A 16,990-nucleotide genomic window follows, 5' to 3' on the forward strand; every position below is an offset into this window, starting at 1 on the left:
AAAAAATGCGTTTTAGACGCACTGTTGAAAATTTCTTTCCTTCATTGTTTTCTTCAACATGACAGCACGCCAGAACTAGGCCCAATTGGGTCTACTATCTTCAAACAAAGTGTGCTCTTCGACAATAAGTTCGTCAGTTACTGTTTGGATAGTTGGAAATTATGGACTGTATAGCTTTAAACCAAGTAGAGCTTTTCAAAAAAAAATTTGTCAGTTACCCTTTGGATAGCTGCAAATGATATATTCTACCTTTAAAAATGTGGAGTATAAACTAAGAGGGATTGTAACAGTTGAGAGTTGAAGACACTCTACATTTTTTTATTCGGTCTTGTAAATCATCAGTATTTTTAAGAAAAGAATATTTTTAGTTAAATTCAGTCACACTTAATGTCCCGTAGTCATACAGCTCTTGAGGCATCAGCATCAGCATTCCGTTTAAAACAAGAAATAAGGGAAAGGCAAAACAGTTGTATTTGTTACAAACAATAAGGCTGAGAAGTGTACACAAATATTTGCTTTGAAAGAATAAATATGATCTCATCCATTACAAATTTGGTGTAATTACAATTCGTTAGAGTGGCGTGAATTGCGCGGTTTTTTTCATTAACAAAATGTTTCAAAGGTCCTGGCAGAGGGCGCCCTAGGAGATCTTGACAAACATGGCGGCCTCTCTTTTGAATGTCGCAGGCTCAGCTGTGCACACATGATATAATTCGAGTTGACGTCACCTTGGTCATTGTATAGTCTCCTCCTTCACCACCAGTAGCAACATCTGTAAAATATGCGTGACTCTCCCTAGTTCCAACGAAAAAAAATCAGAGAAAAGTATTGAGATTTCCATATTTGCTTGCAAATAACCCATATATTTAAAAAGGAGAACAGCCGTTTACATTGTTCTGTGTCTTTACAATGCTGCCTTACACATTGTGTTATTGGCCTGCTCCACCAGCATGAATATTTAAATATATCTGACCTCTAAGTCACAGGTCACCGTGAATCGATCAAAGGCTGGCTGGTACTACGATACTAATCCGCCTTGAGATATTGAGGCTGTTTTCAAACTACCTATAAATGCGACAACTAAAACAACTTGCGATCGTAGTCTGCTGATATGGAGAACAATTTATCCTTGGATATTAATTTTAATCATTGATGCCGTAGTTAACAAGGCAAAGAAAGCATTGCTTACCTTCAAATCTGGTCAACCACTTGGGCAGACGTTTCGGATAGATAAACAGGAAATAGGCGGGAATCCCTGTTAGGGTGATACCAACGCCAATTGCCGTGTCTATGGGAGAGTCAATGGTTCCCATGACGACCAGGAAGATGGCGGCAAGCACGAAGAGAATTGGAATGACAATGTTAACCTTCAGGAGTAAAATGAGAGCAAGAATAATTGTCGTCAAAGAAAGTTGTTTAATCTATTCGTTACAATTCAGTTTCCTTTTTCAAGCGTAACTCTAAGCATGCTCTAAAACTGATGTTTGTTTTTTTCGACCACACACTCAAATTACATACCCACAAACATTGCAACACTATATTAGCTTACAGACATGCCGAATGAATGTTTTAATAGTCAGTGCACTTTGACAAAAGGTAGCCTATTTAATTCAATGCCCATTTCACCTTGTAAGGGCGAGGTCGGTCTGGTTCCCGCCACCGCTTCCACACCATGCCGGCCACGGTGGCGCCGATAGATGTCCACGCCACGTAGCTGAAGAAATTGATCAACGTGTAGATGTCGTTGGAAAACGTATAGCAAACAGACAGCGCTATCTGTAGAAAGAAATAATGATCGTTATATGAACATTATGTTGACTTGTGCGACGTGTATATCTGTCAAAAGGTCATCTTAGATGTTACCTAAACTGAAGCGAAATATTAACATCATGGGACTGCATTCGTCCCTATATAGCATCTCATTAAGATATATTTAATATAAATCAACACCACAGTTATTATTTTTCCCGGACGATCCCAATGACCCCAGCCTCGACTCCATGGCCGCGTGCGCGTTGAGATCGCGCAAGGCATGATAGGAAACAACATGGCGCAGCAAGATCTCGTACCCATGGGACAGAGGCTGCAAAGACCCCTGTGCGAATGGGGGCACGCTACCCAAGCAACAAGGGCAAGCATATTGTGTCCCGGTTTTCCATTCTTGTTCTTAACCTGAAAGAGGGCAGGAACCAATTCTGGACTGCACATACATCGCTGGACGTTGCCTTTCAATGGCAAGGATATAGACCATTATCATGTTGCGGCCATCTTGATTTTTTTCCATTCAAATCAACGTAACCAAAGCGAGGCTGGAAGGAAAAATAGTCTGGATCCTTTTTGCACAAAAACCATTATCTCTCAGTACTGTTATTTGGATACAGGGAACATGACTGAAAAGGTGGCAGCATGATCAAGGTCTATTTTTCTCTGCTGCGCAGATAGTTTGGCACAGAAATACAAGCAGTCGTAATTTTTTTCTCGAGTCATAAAAAAGTCGTGACAGAGTAACGTTGTGCTTTGAGTGACTGATTTATTTGGTATTTGAGTTTTAGAACAAGAGGAAAGGCAAATATAATACCCACAATGACAACGATGGACGGCAGTGGCGAGAGAAACTTGATGTGAATCATGGACAAAATTGAAGGAAAGTGTCTCTCTCGTGCTCCAACAAACAGCATCCTGAGGTAAGGGTCAAAAAGCAAAACAGGCCTATAAACCTTTCTTTGCCAAACACGGGCTATGGAAGGCAAATGACGCAAAGGAAGAATACTTGTTATTTTATAAACATCATCCTTGCCTTGTTGAGAAACAAAAGCATAATAACCATCAAACGCTACCAAAGACTTTCTACAAAAAAGTAATTCCTTTTTCTTAATAATGAGCGTGCTACTATACATTTTAGGGCAAACTTTGTTGCTAACCAACTAGGCTTAAATTTATGCCCTTGTAGCAGGCCATACAAAATGGCGCTCAAAGTTTAAAACTGGAAGATAAGAACGGTCTATAAAGCATAAGCTTGTAGTAGTATCTGCAACGCAGCAAGTGTTTGCGATTATGATTTAGCTGGAGAACGACAGCGAAGCTTCCAGAAAATTCATTAAGCTCTACATCTGTTTGTGGTCTGTTGGATTGTTTGTCTGTTTGTTTAGTTTAAACAAATCTATTCCGAAATTGTTGCCAGTTTTCAATGATTTTTATGTCAACCTTGCATTACAGAATGAAGCACGCCATGTGAGAAGCAACTTGAAAAGACAAAACATACCTCGAGCAGACGATAATGTTCCCGTTGATAGAGCCAAAAGTTGAGAGTGCCACAAAAATCGGCATGGCCAACGCGAATCGGCCCAACAGCTTATCCCCGAATGTCTAAAATGAAGTAAAAAAGAAATACGGACTAATAAATAATCTCTGACAATCACATCTTTAGCAGTATCACGAAGGGACAGAGAGCCTAGGGAGAAAAGGGCTTGGCTTTGTACAGGGTGAGTAAAAAAACCGAAACCCAAATGTCGGGACTATTGTTTTATTGAAGTTCTACATGTAGCACTTTCAAATTCTAGAATATAAAAGCCTAACTCATAAGCTTTCTTTTAGTACACGAATCATTCAAATCACTCATGTACTTTTCAAGTTACGGAATTTTAAACACAACCACCGTTTTAAGGTTCTGTCCACGGATCATAAAAAAGTGTGCGTTCTTTCAGCAAAACGAAAACAATTCACACACATCCCTGAACTGTTTTGTGATCCGTGGATGACAGAACCTTAAAACGGTGGTTGTGTTTAAAATTCTGTAACTTGAAAAGTACACAAGTGATTCGAATGATTTTTGTACTAAAAGAAAGCTTATGAATTGGGTTTTTATATCGTATATTTTGAAAGTGCTACATGCAGAACTTCACTAAAACAATGGTCTCAACATTTGGGTTTCGGTGGTTTTTTTTTACTCACCCTGTATGTAGTAATATCATGCAGTTATTTCTATATGAAACCTCTACAAACTGGTACACTCGGCCACCATGCCGTACAACAATATCGTGGTGAAAGTGTCCCATTGGTTAAAGAACGAAGGGGGAGTTTATCTTCTGATTAATGAAAATCATAACTTTAAGACTTAATATTCAGCGCACTGGGATGTTGTCCGTCGCCCGGGCCGTTCAAGGTGTGTTAAAGACCTCTCCGACAGACCCAACAATGAATCATTGACCGTTAACTCGTCGGCGGAATCCATTCACCGTCGGCTTACCACTGCAACGGTGTTCGAGGCCAGAAGCTCCGCCGGCGTCATTGCTGTGAAGTACGCCACGTTGGTGAACACATACAGCATCGTGACGGTCGTCACGCTGATGAAGATCGCCCGCGGAAGGTTTCTGAAAAACAAAAAATCACGTGGACCACAAAGTTAATTGTGTTCGACCCACACTCTCTTTAAAGATCGGTGAATTTAACTGACGTTTCGCCCTGTTTAGCCAAATTGGGATTTCAAGAATTGTAAATGTGACGTTTTTGTTCCAAGTTTACAGATGTGATTTACTCTGTATTGGCATTGCTTTGCATTATGAACTCTGTCCAAGACGTTCTTCGATTTTCGATATTTTAGGTTCATCAAATGTTAAGACGTTAATGGGTGCTATAATAATGTTTAAAAAAGTAATGCCAAAATCGTCCACCTACTTGTTTGGGTTCTTCACTTCTTCGGACACATAATTTAAACTTTCCCTTTAAAAAAAACAAAACCAAATAGCTACATTAGGCGTTAAACGGTTTACTACATTATAACCATTAATTTAATGGGCATCCTGTTGCTTATTAATTGAACCACACATGTATTGAATTTCTTATTTTTCTTCTATCTATTGATTCTTGTTTAACTTGACCTTTCTTGTTATCAAAATAATTAAATGCACTTTGTTCTGTCCACTTTGCCCTCCATACTATTGTGTCCCATTGAATTCTGCTATTTGCATTACCAGCCCGTGTAGGAGAATAGTCCAGCGTACAGAGCGAATCCCAGACCACTGAATGTCGATCCCTCAAAAGCGTTCTCGAAGTTTTGTGTCTGACCTGCATGAATAATATTAAAGGCGTGAAATTGTGTGAATGCCTCGTCCTCAGTCCCTTTCTGGTTATCACCCGTAATTGTCGTTAGTGTATTTTCCTTTTTGAAATAAGCCTAGCAGACTCAAGCCCAAGCTTTGCGCATACCCACCATGGCACTAAATGCTAAAAAAAAAAAAAGCCGGCCAAACTTAACACGCATTGGATGTGAAAAAAAACTGGAAGGATAAATCACGCATTCAAATCACAATGCATTGCCCAGCCCTAAATTTCCAAAATGCAATTCTATTCAGAACGGTTTTGCATTGTATAGGCGTGAATATATGTGTTTATATATTTACTTGCCCCTGATTTCAACTTTTGCAGACAGAGTGTACGTGACCTTATTGACAAGGGCTCTATTCGAAACCATTTTCACACGGCGGGCTGAGTTTGGAAATCTTGTATTCGTTATTCAGTCACCTCAAAACTAAGCAGGGTGTTCAGATATTTTTTTTATTAAAAGGGAAAAGGTCCAAAAGCGGTCTAGTGGTTCTTTTTCATCCTTCTTAAAACGCCGAGGGCGGAATCCGCCCTTTTTATCTACACGAGATCGCTGGGCGATTTTGGGGGTTTTGCTTAAAACTTTATGAGTTTACAGATACACATCTTTCGGGCATGTTTTTATTTTTACACAAGTACATGTAGCTCAAATTTCCGAAAAAATCTTGTTTTCATAAGACGTGTACAGAAAAACGCGCTTGTACTCAAGTGGAAGCATGAAATATTATTGGCCATGATTAAAAACTCTTCATTATTTTGTTTGAGCTAAAACTGTTCGTGTTTTCAGAAATTAATTTCCTCACTTGCTTTTCAAATTTGAAGAAAAGCAAAAATTCGCATTCCCGAGATCGCCCGGGTGATAATATGGCTTAAAAAAAAGAGAGGCTTTTCAAAGGTTAAATTCTACCAGGGATCGCTTAACCGCAACACGAATACCCGGCCCGGACCCGTGTAAAAGACCGACTGATTTTTTTCTCAACGATTTTATACTCCGGATTCATTAGGTCTTAATACGAGGCTAAAATGTAGGTTTTTTGCTCTGAAAAGTCTCGGGGCACATTCAACTCTGAATCCGATTCACATTCGACCTAAAATCCCTGCATGGGACAAAATGACAATTTTTCGTGTAAGAATGCCATTTCTTGCGGTCCAAATGACCTTTTTTTGCGTCTAATGACACTTTTCTGGGTCAACTCACCCGGAAAAGTTACCCCTGGAGAGGTGACATTTTGTCTCGGAAAAGTGTCCGGTAAAATTTGAGTCGAACGTGACCCGGGATTAATTCTTAAGAGTGTTTTGGCTTGGACATTCAAGATTTCAAATGATTCTGAGGCCAGAGAACAAGAAGGGTTTTGACCACCCCCCCCCCCCCCCCCCCCGCAACATTCTGAGTGGCTACCTTTGATCAGTTGAACAACACCGGTGATAATGATGATAGCCAGTGCAAACACTTTGCAGATAGTGAACAGGTTCTGTACCAGGGTAGATAGGCGAGTGCTCACGATGTTGACAATCGCCAGTAGCACTGGATTAAAAAGAACACGTCATGCACAATTTTCACACACACGCACAAAATCTTCGCAAAATTTCTCATCGTTGTGCAGGAAATAACATTAATGCCGGTCTCATTATGGCATTAAATCAAGGCCCAGGAGAAAAACAAGCATTGTTTAATCGTTAAGTTTATCACAAAATCAGGTCATAAGTTCATACGGCCATTAATTTTTAGCTTGGCCAGGCCACGCTGGCAGCAATAACAATGGATAAAAGTGTCACTAATTTACTCATTGGCTTGGATGGGTGTTGCGTTCCAACACCATGAAGTGGTACATGTCCCGCTCCCGTATAGGATCTGAAATGTGCTATAAGGAATGCTTGTATCTGGTGAGAAGGGCTATACTTCTAGAGGGAGCTCCTTTGAGGCCAATTGTGAAATTTATTCCTGCAGAATTAATTACAACGAGGATAAGGTATCATTGAAAAACTCACGCATGGCAGCTGTGCCGAACAGCTGAACGACCAAACGCGGTGGCGGGCATTCCGGGTCTGGGTAGAGCGGCTGCAGGCAGTAGTCACCGAACGTCAGGGCCACGATGGCAAAAAACGCGGGGATGGCCATCAAGACGCTGATCCAGATGTACAGGAAGGCTACCAGGTCACCGTAGATGGCCTTCAGGTAGGCGTAGACCGCCCCCGAGGATGGGTAGGTGGTGCCCAACTCGGCGAAGCACAGGGCCCCCAGGAGGGAGAAGACCCCGCACAGGCTCCAGATGACAAGGGTGAGTCCCAGAGACCCGGCTCCCTGTAAGACACCTTTGGGGGAGACGAAGATACCCGAGCCGATAATGATACCGATGTTGATGCAGATGCCACTGAAGAGGCTGATGTTGCGTCTCAGGTGGACTAGCGACGACGACAGACTGATGTCACTGCCGTGGGACGTTTTTCTCCTCATTTCGGTTGTAAGTTCCATGATTTAGTGACCATAGACGGCTCACTGCGTATACATTTAAGGTATCAGTGTTTGGCGGGTACTGAAATTATTGTACCTGCTGCTCCCGAATTTGAGGCACGTATGTTTTTCACTTCAACAGAGTAGGCCTACATGTACAAAGTTGGCTTATCTCGGCCCACTGTATGTACATGAACAAATACAATTATCAACCGTCAACATCATTGACCTTCGACAAACTAATAATCACTGGGCCAATCATCTTCTCAAAAAGGTTTCTGTGGGACTGCGTTTTGTGCAAAGTTCAACTCACGGGCCAAGCATGTTGGACCCGTGCGCCCTTGCGGAAATATTATCGTAATAACACCTGCCAGGTCGTCGCCAGTTTGCTGTTAAAATGCTTAGAATACACGGGCGTAAATCGGGGGTGGTGGGGGTGGGGGGGGGGTGGGTGGGGAAGATATCCCCCTCCCTTCATGACCGAGGGGGGGGGGGGGGGGGTCATTGCATCACCGCCCCAGAATTGTTTGGTGAGAACCAAATAAACTTTCCTACAGACCAAACGTATTAAACAGTTCTTAAAAATGGAGAACAAACACTAGGCATACTAAAGCTTTATTTTTTAAATGCACCGTTTTGATGTAAGGTTAAGGGACGTACATGCGCAATTTGAATTTGGTATGCATGAACAGCGCCCACTTGTGTCATGTGGTGTCCACCGTAGATTTCAAAATTTTCAGGGGCCGTGCCCCCAACCCCCCCCCCCCCCCCCCCCCATAGTCGGACGAGCTTTCAGCACGCCTTCTCTCAATCCCCCTCCTTTCATTATCACCCCCCCCCCGATTCCTGAAAGCTAGATCCGCCCCTGCCGGTGCAGCCAGGTTAGCGGGACTTCAACAGTCAAAACTGAAGAAAAACAAATTGTGAACAAATGAATTGTTTTCGTTCGTTAACTTTCTGTTCATTCAGATCCCAATCTCATGGTCAATCTAATAAGAGAAATGATTTCAAAATTCTAAAATTGCCATAACTTTCATTTAAATAGAGAATTAGAAGGCAGTAGTTTAAAGACAGTAACTAAAATTAAAATTATGGCATAATTAAGCTTTCGTAGCTGCAGCTACTTTATCAGATGCAAGTTTCATCTTACTTTCATCATAAGTTTCGTCTAACTTTCATCATAAGTTTCATCTAACTTTTAGAAATTTCAAGTAATTCGCAACTGAAGGAGCACTTCAAAATAGCGCGCCCGTTTTAGTCTAAACGCATAATATGGAACGGTGATAGTTGGAAATAAGATCATTAAATATTTACTACTGGAATTTCGTTTATATGCAAGGCAAAAACTGCCTTCCGCGTTTGACGTAAACCATGGAGGAAACTTATTCCTCCATGCGTAGACAATTTCAACAAATCCTCCATAATGTCAGTGACAAAATAATGAGACCATGTAAAGGCAAGGGCGCCCTCAAGACTTCAAAAAATGTAACCGCGTTGATGTTAGGGCGCCCTCAAGACCAAGCACAAATAAAGTAACCCCCGTTAGGGCGCCCTCAACAGCCTTAAAACAAAAAGAATTTTGTCAATGTGCAACATCATTGAATGAAGATCGCAGTAATTTCTGTGTGAACTTTGCTATTTGAAAAGTATTATTCAAAGTAAGTTTAATATATTAAAGCAAGAGTACATTATAGTTATACCATAATTAATAAGTCAGTCCGTGCAAGATTCCTTCCTCCATGGTCCGTGTAACCCGTGTTTTGCATTTGTTCTTTTAGTTTTAGGCCTACCTGTTTTATCATTATCACACTTCCAACATGTCCACTCCAACAAGTGTTTTTATTCCTCAATGATTCGATTGACTAGGCCTAGTTTCCAGGTGGATTCCCTAGGCTATATATATAGGCTACGTACGGGAATGCCAGTGGGCCATTTTGTTGCAAAGGGACTACAAAATGAGCTACCTAACCTAGCATGCCTAGTAAAGTAAACCATGGACATGGTACATGGTCCATAAAACCACACATGTAATATAGGCCTAAATTGCAGAAAAAATTCCGTACTCGGACGTCACTTTTTTCAATTAATTTTCTAGCGCCAAAAGTTACATCTTTTATGGTTATTCCTCCACTTTCCCTCCTCTACTCTCACCCTCTCCTTTCCTTAATTTCTATTTATTAATCAGTCAGTTACTTCATCTGGATTCGAACCTCTGACGCTTACTTGATACACGAGACTCTTAACCGCTAGGCCGCGCACGATCGCTGTTGCAATAATCAATCTTTGGACGTATTTGAAGTATCCATTGAAATAAACTAAATATTCATGAGAAAATAAATATTCATAATGACGTATTGCACTATCATTGGCAGGCTCATGCGACGTCATGGTTGTTGATGTCACGTGTATAACGTACCGCTGTCTTTTCAGCCACTACAATCAGTTTTGACCGGCTGCTTCAAGTTAGTTCTGCACGACGTATGCATCCAAAATGTGCTCTAAAAACACATTTTGAGTAAATTTTTTTCACCTTAACACAGCTTCCTGGATTTCTCTTGGTTCAAATGACAAGGTGAGGTGACAATTAATATGTTTGGCAGCAGATAAATTGATGTCCGAGTACGGAACTTTTCCCTAAATTGCTTTTGATCGGTGAAGAACCGGGATCCAGTGTGAAAAATGAGCCAGTGTAGCTTAACTCAACTTTCCCAAAACCATCAGTAAATTGTGATACATCGTTCTTGTGCAAGTTGTGGTACGACTAATAATATATTACATGTTTATGACTTTTTGAAAATATTTTTCTTTCCAGAAGAGTTTTCTGGGTATTAAGTCGGCAACCCTCTACGTCGATAAAATTTTCACGAAAAAAATCCTGAGAGTTGTGTTGCTTCTTAAACCACTATGGATTCCACAAGCAGTCTGCCTAGTGAGCCACCACAGAATCCCGATGCAAAGAGGACTCCGTCACTTGAGGAAAGTGACTCAGATGAGGAATTCTTCGATGCTGTAGTTGTTGCCGATGATGATGAAGATGACGATGACAACACTGCCACTAGTGAAGAAACAGAGGACAAGGCAAAGACAAGACAGCACCAACGTAGCGAGGAAAGTGTGTCAAGAGATGTTGATGACTTGATCCAGTCTAAATTGTTAGGGTCTACAGAAGACAGAACAGCAGATGACGCTGAAGAGGATGCCAAAAGAAATAGTGAAAACTCAAGCGATGGCAGCTCTCAAGAGAGCGATTCGGAAGATGAGCAGTTTTTCAGACCGGTAGAACATGACAAATTACATGTACATAGAAACAGGATAATGGAGAACACTGGGCCGTACGGTGATGCCGCAAATCACGAAGGGCTGAGAGCAGAGCAAGAGGAAGGGGAAGAAACGGGGGCGGGGCAAGATCAGCTCGATGGAGGGGCGACTGGCGATGAGGAAGCCGTTCGAGAATTGGAAGAGCAGATGACAGACGAGGAGAAACAGGTAAAATGTACAGAGTGGAACTTCGTGGCTCTCAGCTTACCACAAAGAGTCCCTGCTTTAACTGTACAGATTATACGCTTAGCAGCTAGCATATTTCACAGGTGATGCATTGTGCTTACACCAGGAACTAAGGGTTCTTGATATGGAATTTGAAACATCGCTTAGTGGAAATAATACAGGATGAAACTTCGTGGCTCTCTGCTTACCACAAAGAGTCCCTGCTGTAACTGTACAGATTATATGCTTAGCAGCTAGCATATTTCACAGGTGATGCATTGTGCTTACACCAGAAACTAAGGGTTCTTGATATGGAAATAGAAACATCGCTTAGTGCAGAAACAAGAAATTGGGCTCTGTAAACTGCTCGCTCATGGGGCTGTTTACTTAATTTCTAGAGTTAAAGGGGACAGAACTTCTAGAGTTGAAGGGGACAAAATAACAACCCACCGTTGGCTGTAGGGCTCATTATAGCCATAAAAGCAGCTGATTTTCAACCATAAACACTCTGATTAGATGACCTAACCAAGTACATATACATAATACTTTTATTCCCTTCATGTAAATTGTGCGTATTTTATTCTGTGTTATTACTTCTCTAGTCAAAGAGTTAACATTATGAGTAACGTCTCAATCTGTGTCCATTATGAACCCTAAACTCTTGTTTGAAATCTTGTTTTTTTTTTCCCCACACAGGCAAAAAGAGAAGAAGCACAGACTCACAAGACAAGAGGCAATGAATTATTCAAATCTGGAGGTATGTTTAGGTATTGACATGTAATTGATTTTGTCTAAGTGTTAAAAGCAACAAAAAGACTGAACATTGAACTGATCACATCTGCATTTGTTTGTACGAGTTGTGGTAAATAACTGGGAAATGCTGGACCATTATCCCATCAGGAGAAACAGAACGGTTCTCAGTTTTTTATGCCACGGAAACCAGCGATAAACGCCGGTCTGTTAAAGGTACAGTCCATCATTTGTAATTTGTGCATTTTGTTCGTTTGAAGCAACAAAAGTGCTCAAGATCTAAAGAAGGGTGCTGAACAACTAACCTGATGAAGTTTTAGCTCAGTTTTAGCTGTATATTTCAAGACAAACAACATTCTAGGATCTCGATTTCAAATCAAACGTTGCTGAATCATGTTTTGAATTTGGCCTGAATTCAGTGTCCGAGACACGTTCTCACTGAGCCGATTGCAGCTACGCGATGTCGCGCACTGATCCGATGAATTATAACAACCACGTATGCGTTGTGCTAATGCTTGCGCGGGCTTCGCCGAATAACAAAACGAACTACTAATTTGAATTTCCCATGGTGCTTCTTAAGAAGCACCGTTGGAAAGGCCTTCTTTTGTTGATTTCTTCAAAATGACAGCTTGCCAGAAAGAATAAGTTCACAGGGAGTTTAGTTTCCTTACTATCTTTCAACCAAGTATAATGTTCAACAATAATTACGCCAGTTACTTTTTGGATAGCTGCAAATGATGGACTCTGGCTTTAGTTTAAGCCATACTGGCTTGTTACTGACTGATTTGACATGTACTGCTTGTATCTGTGTAGAGTTTGCAGATGCAGTGCATGCATACAGCCAGGCGCTTCAGCATTGCCCGCTCTGCTATAAGAAAGACAGGTCCATCATGTTAGCCAACAGAGCAGCTTGCAAAGTCAGACAGGTTAGTCGTCATTAAATATTGGTCGTCTTTCACCCTTCAGCTAACCCTCCTACTATTTAAGAGGTCACCAATGGTCAAAATGTTTGTATCTCACCTCCTGGCACACTGTGTACAAACCAATGGGGGTCTTGACCAATATTGACCCAAGTAATAACCCGGATGACAATGCATGTTTCCATAGGAGGGTTTATTTGTCCATGCCTAGAGCACTTCATGAAAGTGGTAAATATTTTAACTTTTTAAAATGAACTTCGTACAAAACAACACGCATATCTTTTTTTGCAAGCTCTGTATGTACCTGAATTTTATGAACAGATTTTAAAAGTTATTGCGTTTCCCCCCTCCTAAAAACCAAGTGTTTTGCAAATTTATAGTCCCCTAACAAAAGAAATGTCCAGTAAGAATGTTTGTTCATGTTTGTTCATGTTTGAATCTTTCACTTCCGGACAAGTAAGCAACTTTTTGAAGTTGTCTTTTTGGATTGTCTTGTTTTTAATACTAGGAAGATCTGGAAGGTGCCATCACGGACTGCACAAAAGGTAATTTTCCAAATTTTAATTTTTTTTATAGGTTTTTGGAGACCTGCGCTGCGACGGAACGTATTCACACTCGACCTGTGTGAAGTTACGACGTCGCACGCCCATCCAGATCATCGTATTTTATTGTGAAACGTCGTGGTGTCGTTGGTGATGTGAACATGGTTGCGATTATTTTGTGTAGCGATGCCACTTACTCAATGATAAACACACAATTTCTCAGTTTTGTGACCTGAGCATTATTTATCTGCTTGATGCCGACAATGCTGAGCAAATCGCAGATCGACCTGAGGGCAGCTTGATAATTCTGCTAACTAACCAAATACCAAGAAAAACCCTTTTTCCAACAACGTGGTCGGTAAGCTGATTTGGCTAAGTGAAGATTAACCCTTACTCTCTGAGGGTAGTTTACTGCATGTCAGTTGGTTATGCCAATGCCCTCCAGCTGCAGTTTATTGGCAGATAGTTTGTCTTAACAGTGAAGGCTCCAATTGGCAGGAGTTGGAGGCCCTGGAGGGTGCCTGATACTGATCAGCTGGGGGCACTCACTTTGTTATCAGAGGACTCTCATTGTTCTCTGTGGCATGTATTGGAGTGCCTGTCCAGTTACCCTTGAAATGACATGGCAGATATTGGAGGGCCGTGCAAAAAACATATGCCATTGTCTTAAGGCACATAATGGCATGCGTTGGAGGGTCCAGTTGGGTAAGGGTTAAGTATTTGTAAAATCAGTGTGGGCTTCTCCTATTTTTGCCCTTCCCTTTCCAGCGTTGGAGTTGAACCCACTGTATCTGAAGGTTGTACTGCGTCGGGCCCAGGCCTACGAGCTGACCGACAAACTGGAGGACTCGCTGAAGGACTATCAGAGAGCGCTGGAGCTAGACCCTGGCTGCTACGAAGCTAGAGCCGCCTGCATGGTGAGTTAGGGAAGAATGCAACCTTACGCAATAAACATAAAAATTACGCGGTAAACTTGAGGTACCGGATGAAACCCCGTAAAATCTTGTAAAAACCTGGTGAACCTCAAATCAGGGGGAGTCAGGTTGGCGTAGCGGTACTTTCCTCGCCTTCCACCACTGTGACCCGGATTCGAATCCCGCCCGGGCCAATATGTGGATTGGGTTTTCAGTCCCTACCTGATTCCGTGGCTTTTCCCCAGAATATTCCTCTGGGCTTTTCCTCCCACCTCTAAAACTGTAATTTCTTCTCATTGCCTTCTCTCTACAGGTTTCTTCAGGCTTTCGAACTACAGTGCTTATGGTACTTTAGAGGAATCCTTGGTTTCAATACCAGAAAGAAATAAAATATAAAAATAAATTAAAGTTATTACCAGTTTAATTCACTGTCTTCCCTAACCTTACACCTGCTGAAATGGAAGACAGTTTTAACTCTTCGCGTACATTGGGCCGATATCATCATCATTAGTAGACTGTTCCACAGTAACAATCAGTTTCCCTGTGGCTTTATCTTTAGCAATATATATTCTTTAGCTGATATATTGGTTAAAAAATGGTGACCAAGAGAGACGACCAGCAGATATTTCGGCTCAAAAGATTTTAGTGCTTTGTTTTAATTCCTACTAAGTGAGGCAATTTAGTCAGTCTCCAGGACCAATTGAATCAGCCCAGTGGACAGTCTGTAGAGTGCCAAAGTTGTCTTTTTTCACCATTAGAGTTAGGAAACTGTGAAGGCAATTTCACCAAGAATTTACCCGAAATGTAGATTGGTTACCAGCAAATTATTGAATATTTTTCAATTCGTCCAATGGACTCCCTTAATTCCGAATTATATCCTCTCTATTCTTTTCTTACAGCGACTTCCTGATCAGATCAAGGAGCGAAATGAAAAACTCAAAGAAGAAATGATGTCCAAGCTGAAGGACCTGGGAAACCTTTGCCTGCGTCCGTTCGGTCTGTCGACGAACAACTTCCAGTTCAACCAGGACCCAGCCACAGGCTCCTATTCCGTCAACTTCAACCAGAATCCGGGAGGGAACAACGGGAAGTAATGCTAGTAAAAATGTAGGAAACGTGCCAAAAGGTTCAACTTCCAGCGCAATATTCAGGCGGAAACAATGGGAAAAATTCAGAAATTCAGAAAAATTCAACATTCAGAAAAATTCTACGACACTGTGCCTAGATTAGTAGACTGACGCCTTCCAGCTGCACCAGGTTTGTGCCACATGCCCAACTTCTATTGACGTTCAGAGTTGAATTTTGGAATGTAGTAATATGTAAAACTTAAGAAATCTGTACCGGACAAGGAGACTAACAACTTCCATCAACTTCACACAAAAGAAACCTTCCAGAAAAAAAACCCCGAAGCTGTGCCCTTGACCTACAGACTGACACCTTCCAACAACACTGTGACCCACTCGCATGCCCATATTTCATTGACTTGCAGTAGCCAACCTTGGAAAGTTTATTCCAGAAAACCTTGCAAATCTGTACCTGGACCAGTAGCCAAACCCGAGGCTCGTTCCATCAACTTCTCGCAAAATCTAACCTTAGGAAGTGACATTTGGAAAGACCTAGGGAACCCGTAACTAGGCTGATATTTTCCAGGTTGTTTAGGATTCATTGACAAGCTAAATACACTCCCATTTTCCCACTGAATTTGGAAGGGAGCAGTGTATTAGAAGCATCAGGAAATACCCTGGTAACCCGTCTGCTTTTTGACTGGCCTATTTGCCTGTTTGTGTGAATACTGCGTCACATTATCAATCTCTGATCAACTATAAACTGCACTTTAAGAAATCTAATTCTGCCTATTTTGCTCACTGAATATTGCCCGTCTTGCCTTTTTTTTTGCTGTCACTTACACTTTAATCTCTGATCTGAGTGACATGTTGCAGAAATACTTCTACTGGGGTAGTAAGTAAGCAAAGTCTGTCACGAGCCAATGTGGCCCATCAGGCCGGCGTTTATCTCCGGTTTCAGTAGCATGAAACGACTGAGAATATTTCTGTTCCCCCCTGGATGGGATGCTAGTCTGGGATGCTAATGCCGGTACCCATTTATACTCCTGGGTGGAGAGAGGCAAGTGGGGATGAAGTGGCTTGCCCAAGGACACAACACATGACCAGCAGCTGGATTCGAAACCTTAACCCTCTGATCACGAGTCACAAACCCTAACCACTAGGCCACACTCCAGGGGTTTTTGTAATAAATTCATTGGTAATAAGAGGATATAGCAAGAAAGTGGGACATTTGCCACTCTTTCAATAGACCATTATCATGTTGCAGCCATCTGATTTTTTTTTTCCCATTCATATCAGTGTAACCAAAGCAAAGGTTGGAAGGAAAAAATACAATGTAGTCTGCTTCCTTATCATTCAGTGCTGTTATCATTCAGTACTGTTATAGGATACAGGGAACACGACTGAAATGGTGTCAGTATGATAAATGTCTATAGTCTGTTTTTGTTGTATTTTTTTTTCTTATAAACAGAAGGAAATCTATTGGGAGGAAAAAAAGAATTTGACAAAATGATTATCTTATGCTTTCAGAGCTGAAAAAAAAAGTTTATTTCTATCAATCATGTATGAGAAGAGAAAATCACAAAAGTACTATTGCTTGTATAATGTCAATCACTATGAAAATTAAAATCCAAATGTTTGTCCTTTAACAGTTCATGCATGTCTCCAAGCTATTTCAAATTTCAAGGAACTATTTTAACATCCCTTACACCTGTACAAATATTTGAGATGAAGTGAAAATATCACTTCAATTATCTATACCCAA

General features: G+C 41.3%; 2 protein-coding genes across 2 annotated transcripts; one reads left to right on the forward strand and one right to left on the reverse strand.

The window, feature by feature from the left end:
• Nucleotides 1–279: 279 nt before the first annotated feature.
• LOC119740146 (cystine/glutamate transporter-like) lies at nt 280–7,969 on the reverse strand. The gene is made up of 10 exons (XM_038215355.1): nt 7,090–7,969; nt 6,500–6,625; nt 4,971–5,064; nt 4,675–4,719; nt 4,247–4,370; nt 3,263–3,366; nt 2,583–2,679; nt 1,627–1,776; nt 1,190–1,367; nt 280–795 (listed from the first exon to the last, which is right to left on the reverse strand). Exons 1-10 carry the CDS (start codon nt 7,571–7,573, stop codon nt 734–736), a joined length of 1,464 nt encoding a protein of 487 aa, XP_038071283.1. The 5' UTR covers nt 7,574–7,969; the 3' UTR covers nt 280–733.
• A 1,133-nt stretch (nt 7,970–9,102) lies between these two features.
• LOC119739752 (tetratricopeptide repeat protein 1-like) lies at nt 9,103–15,712 on the forward strand. Its single transcript, XM_038214803.1, has 7 exons — nt 9,103–9,210; nt 10,365–11,038; nt 11,732–11,792; nt 12,599–12,711; nt 13,214–13,250; nt 14,016–14,164; nt 15,061–15,712. The coding sequence occupies exons 2-7, from the start codon at nt 10,457–10,459 to the stop codon at nt 15,253–15,255; spliced, it is 1,137 nt and encodes a 378-aa protein (XP_038070731.1). The 5' UTR covers nt 9,103–9,210; nt 10,365–10,456; the 3' UTR covers nt 15,256–15,712.
• The last annotated feature ends 1,278 nt before the right edge of the window (nt 15,713–16,990 follow it).

Source organism: Patiria miniata, unplaced genomic scaffold, assembly GCF_015706575.1.
Source record: "Patiria miniata isolate m_02_andy unplaced genomic scaffold, ASM1570657v1 HiC_scaffold_4, whole genome shotgun sequence".
Classification (NCBI taxonomy): domain Eukaryota; kingdom Metazoa; phylum Echinodermata; class Asteroidea; order Valvatida; family Asterinidae; genus Patiria; species Patiria miniata.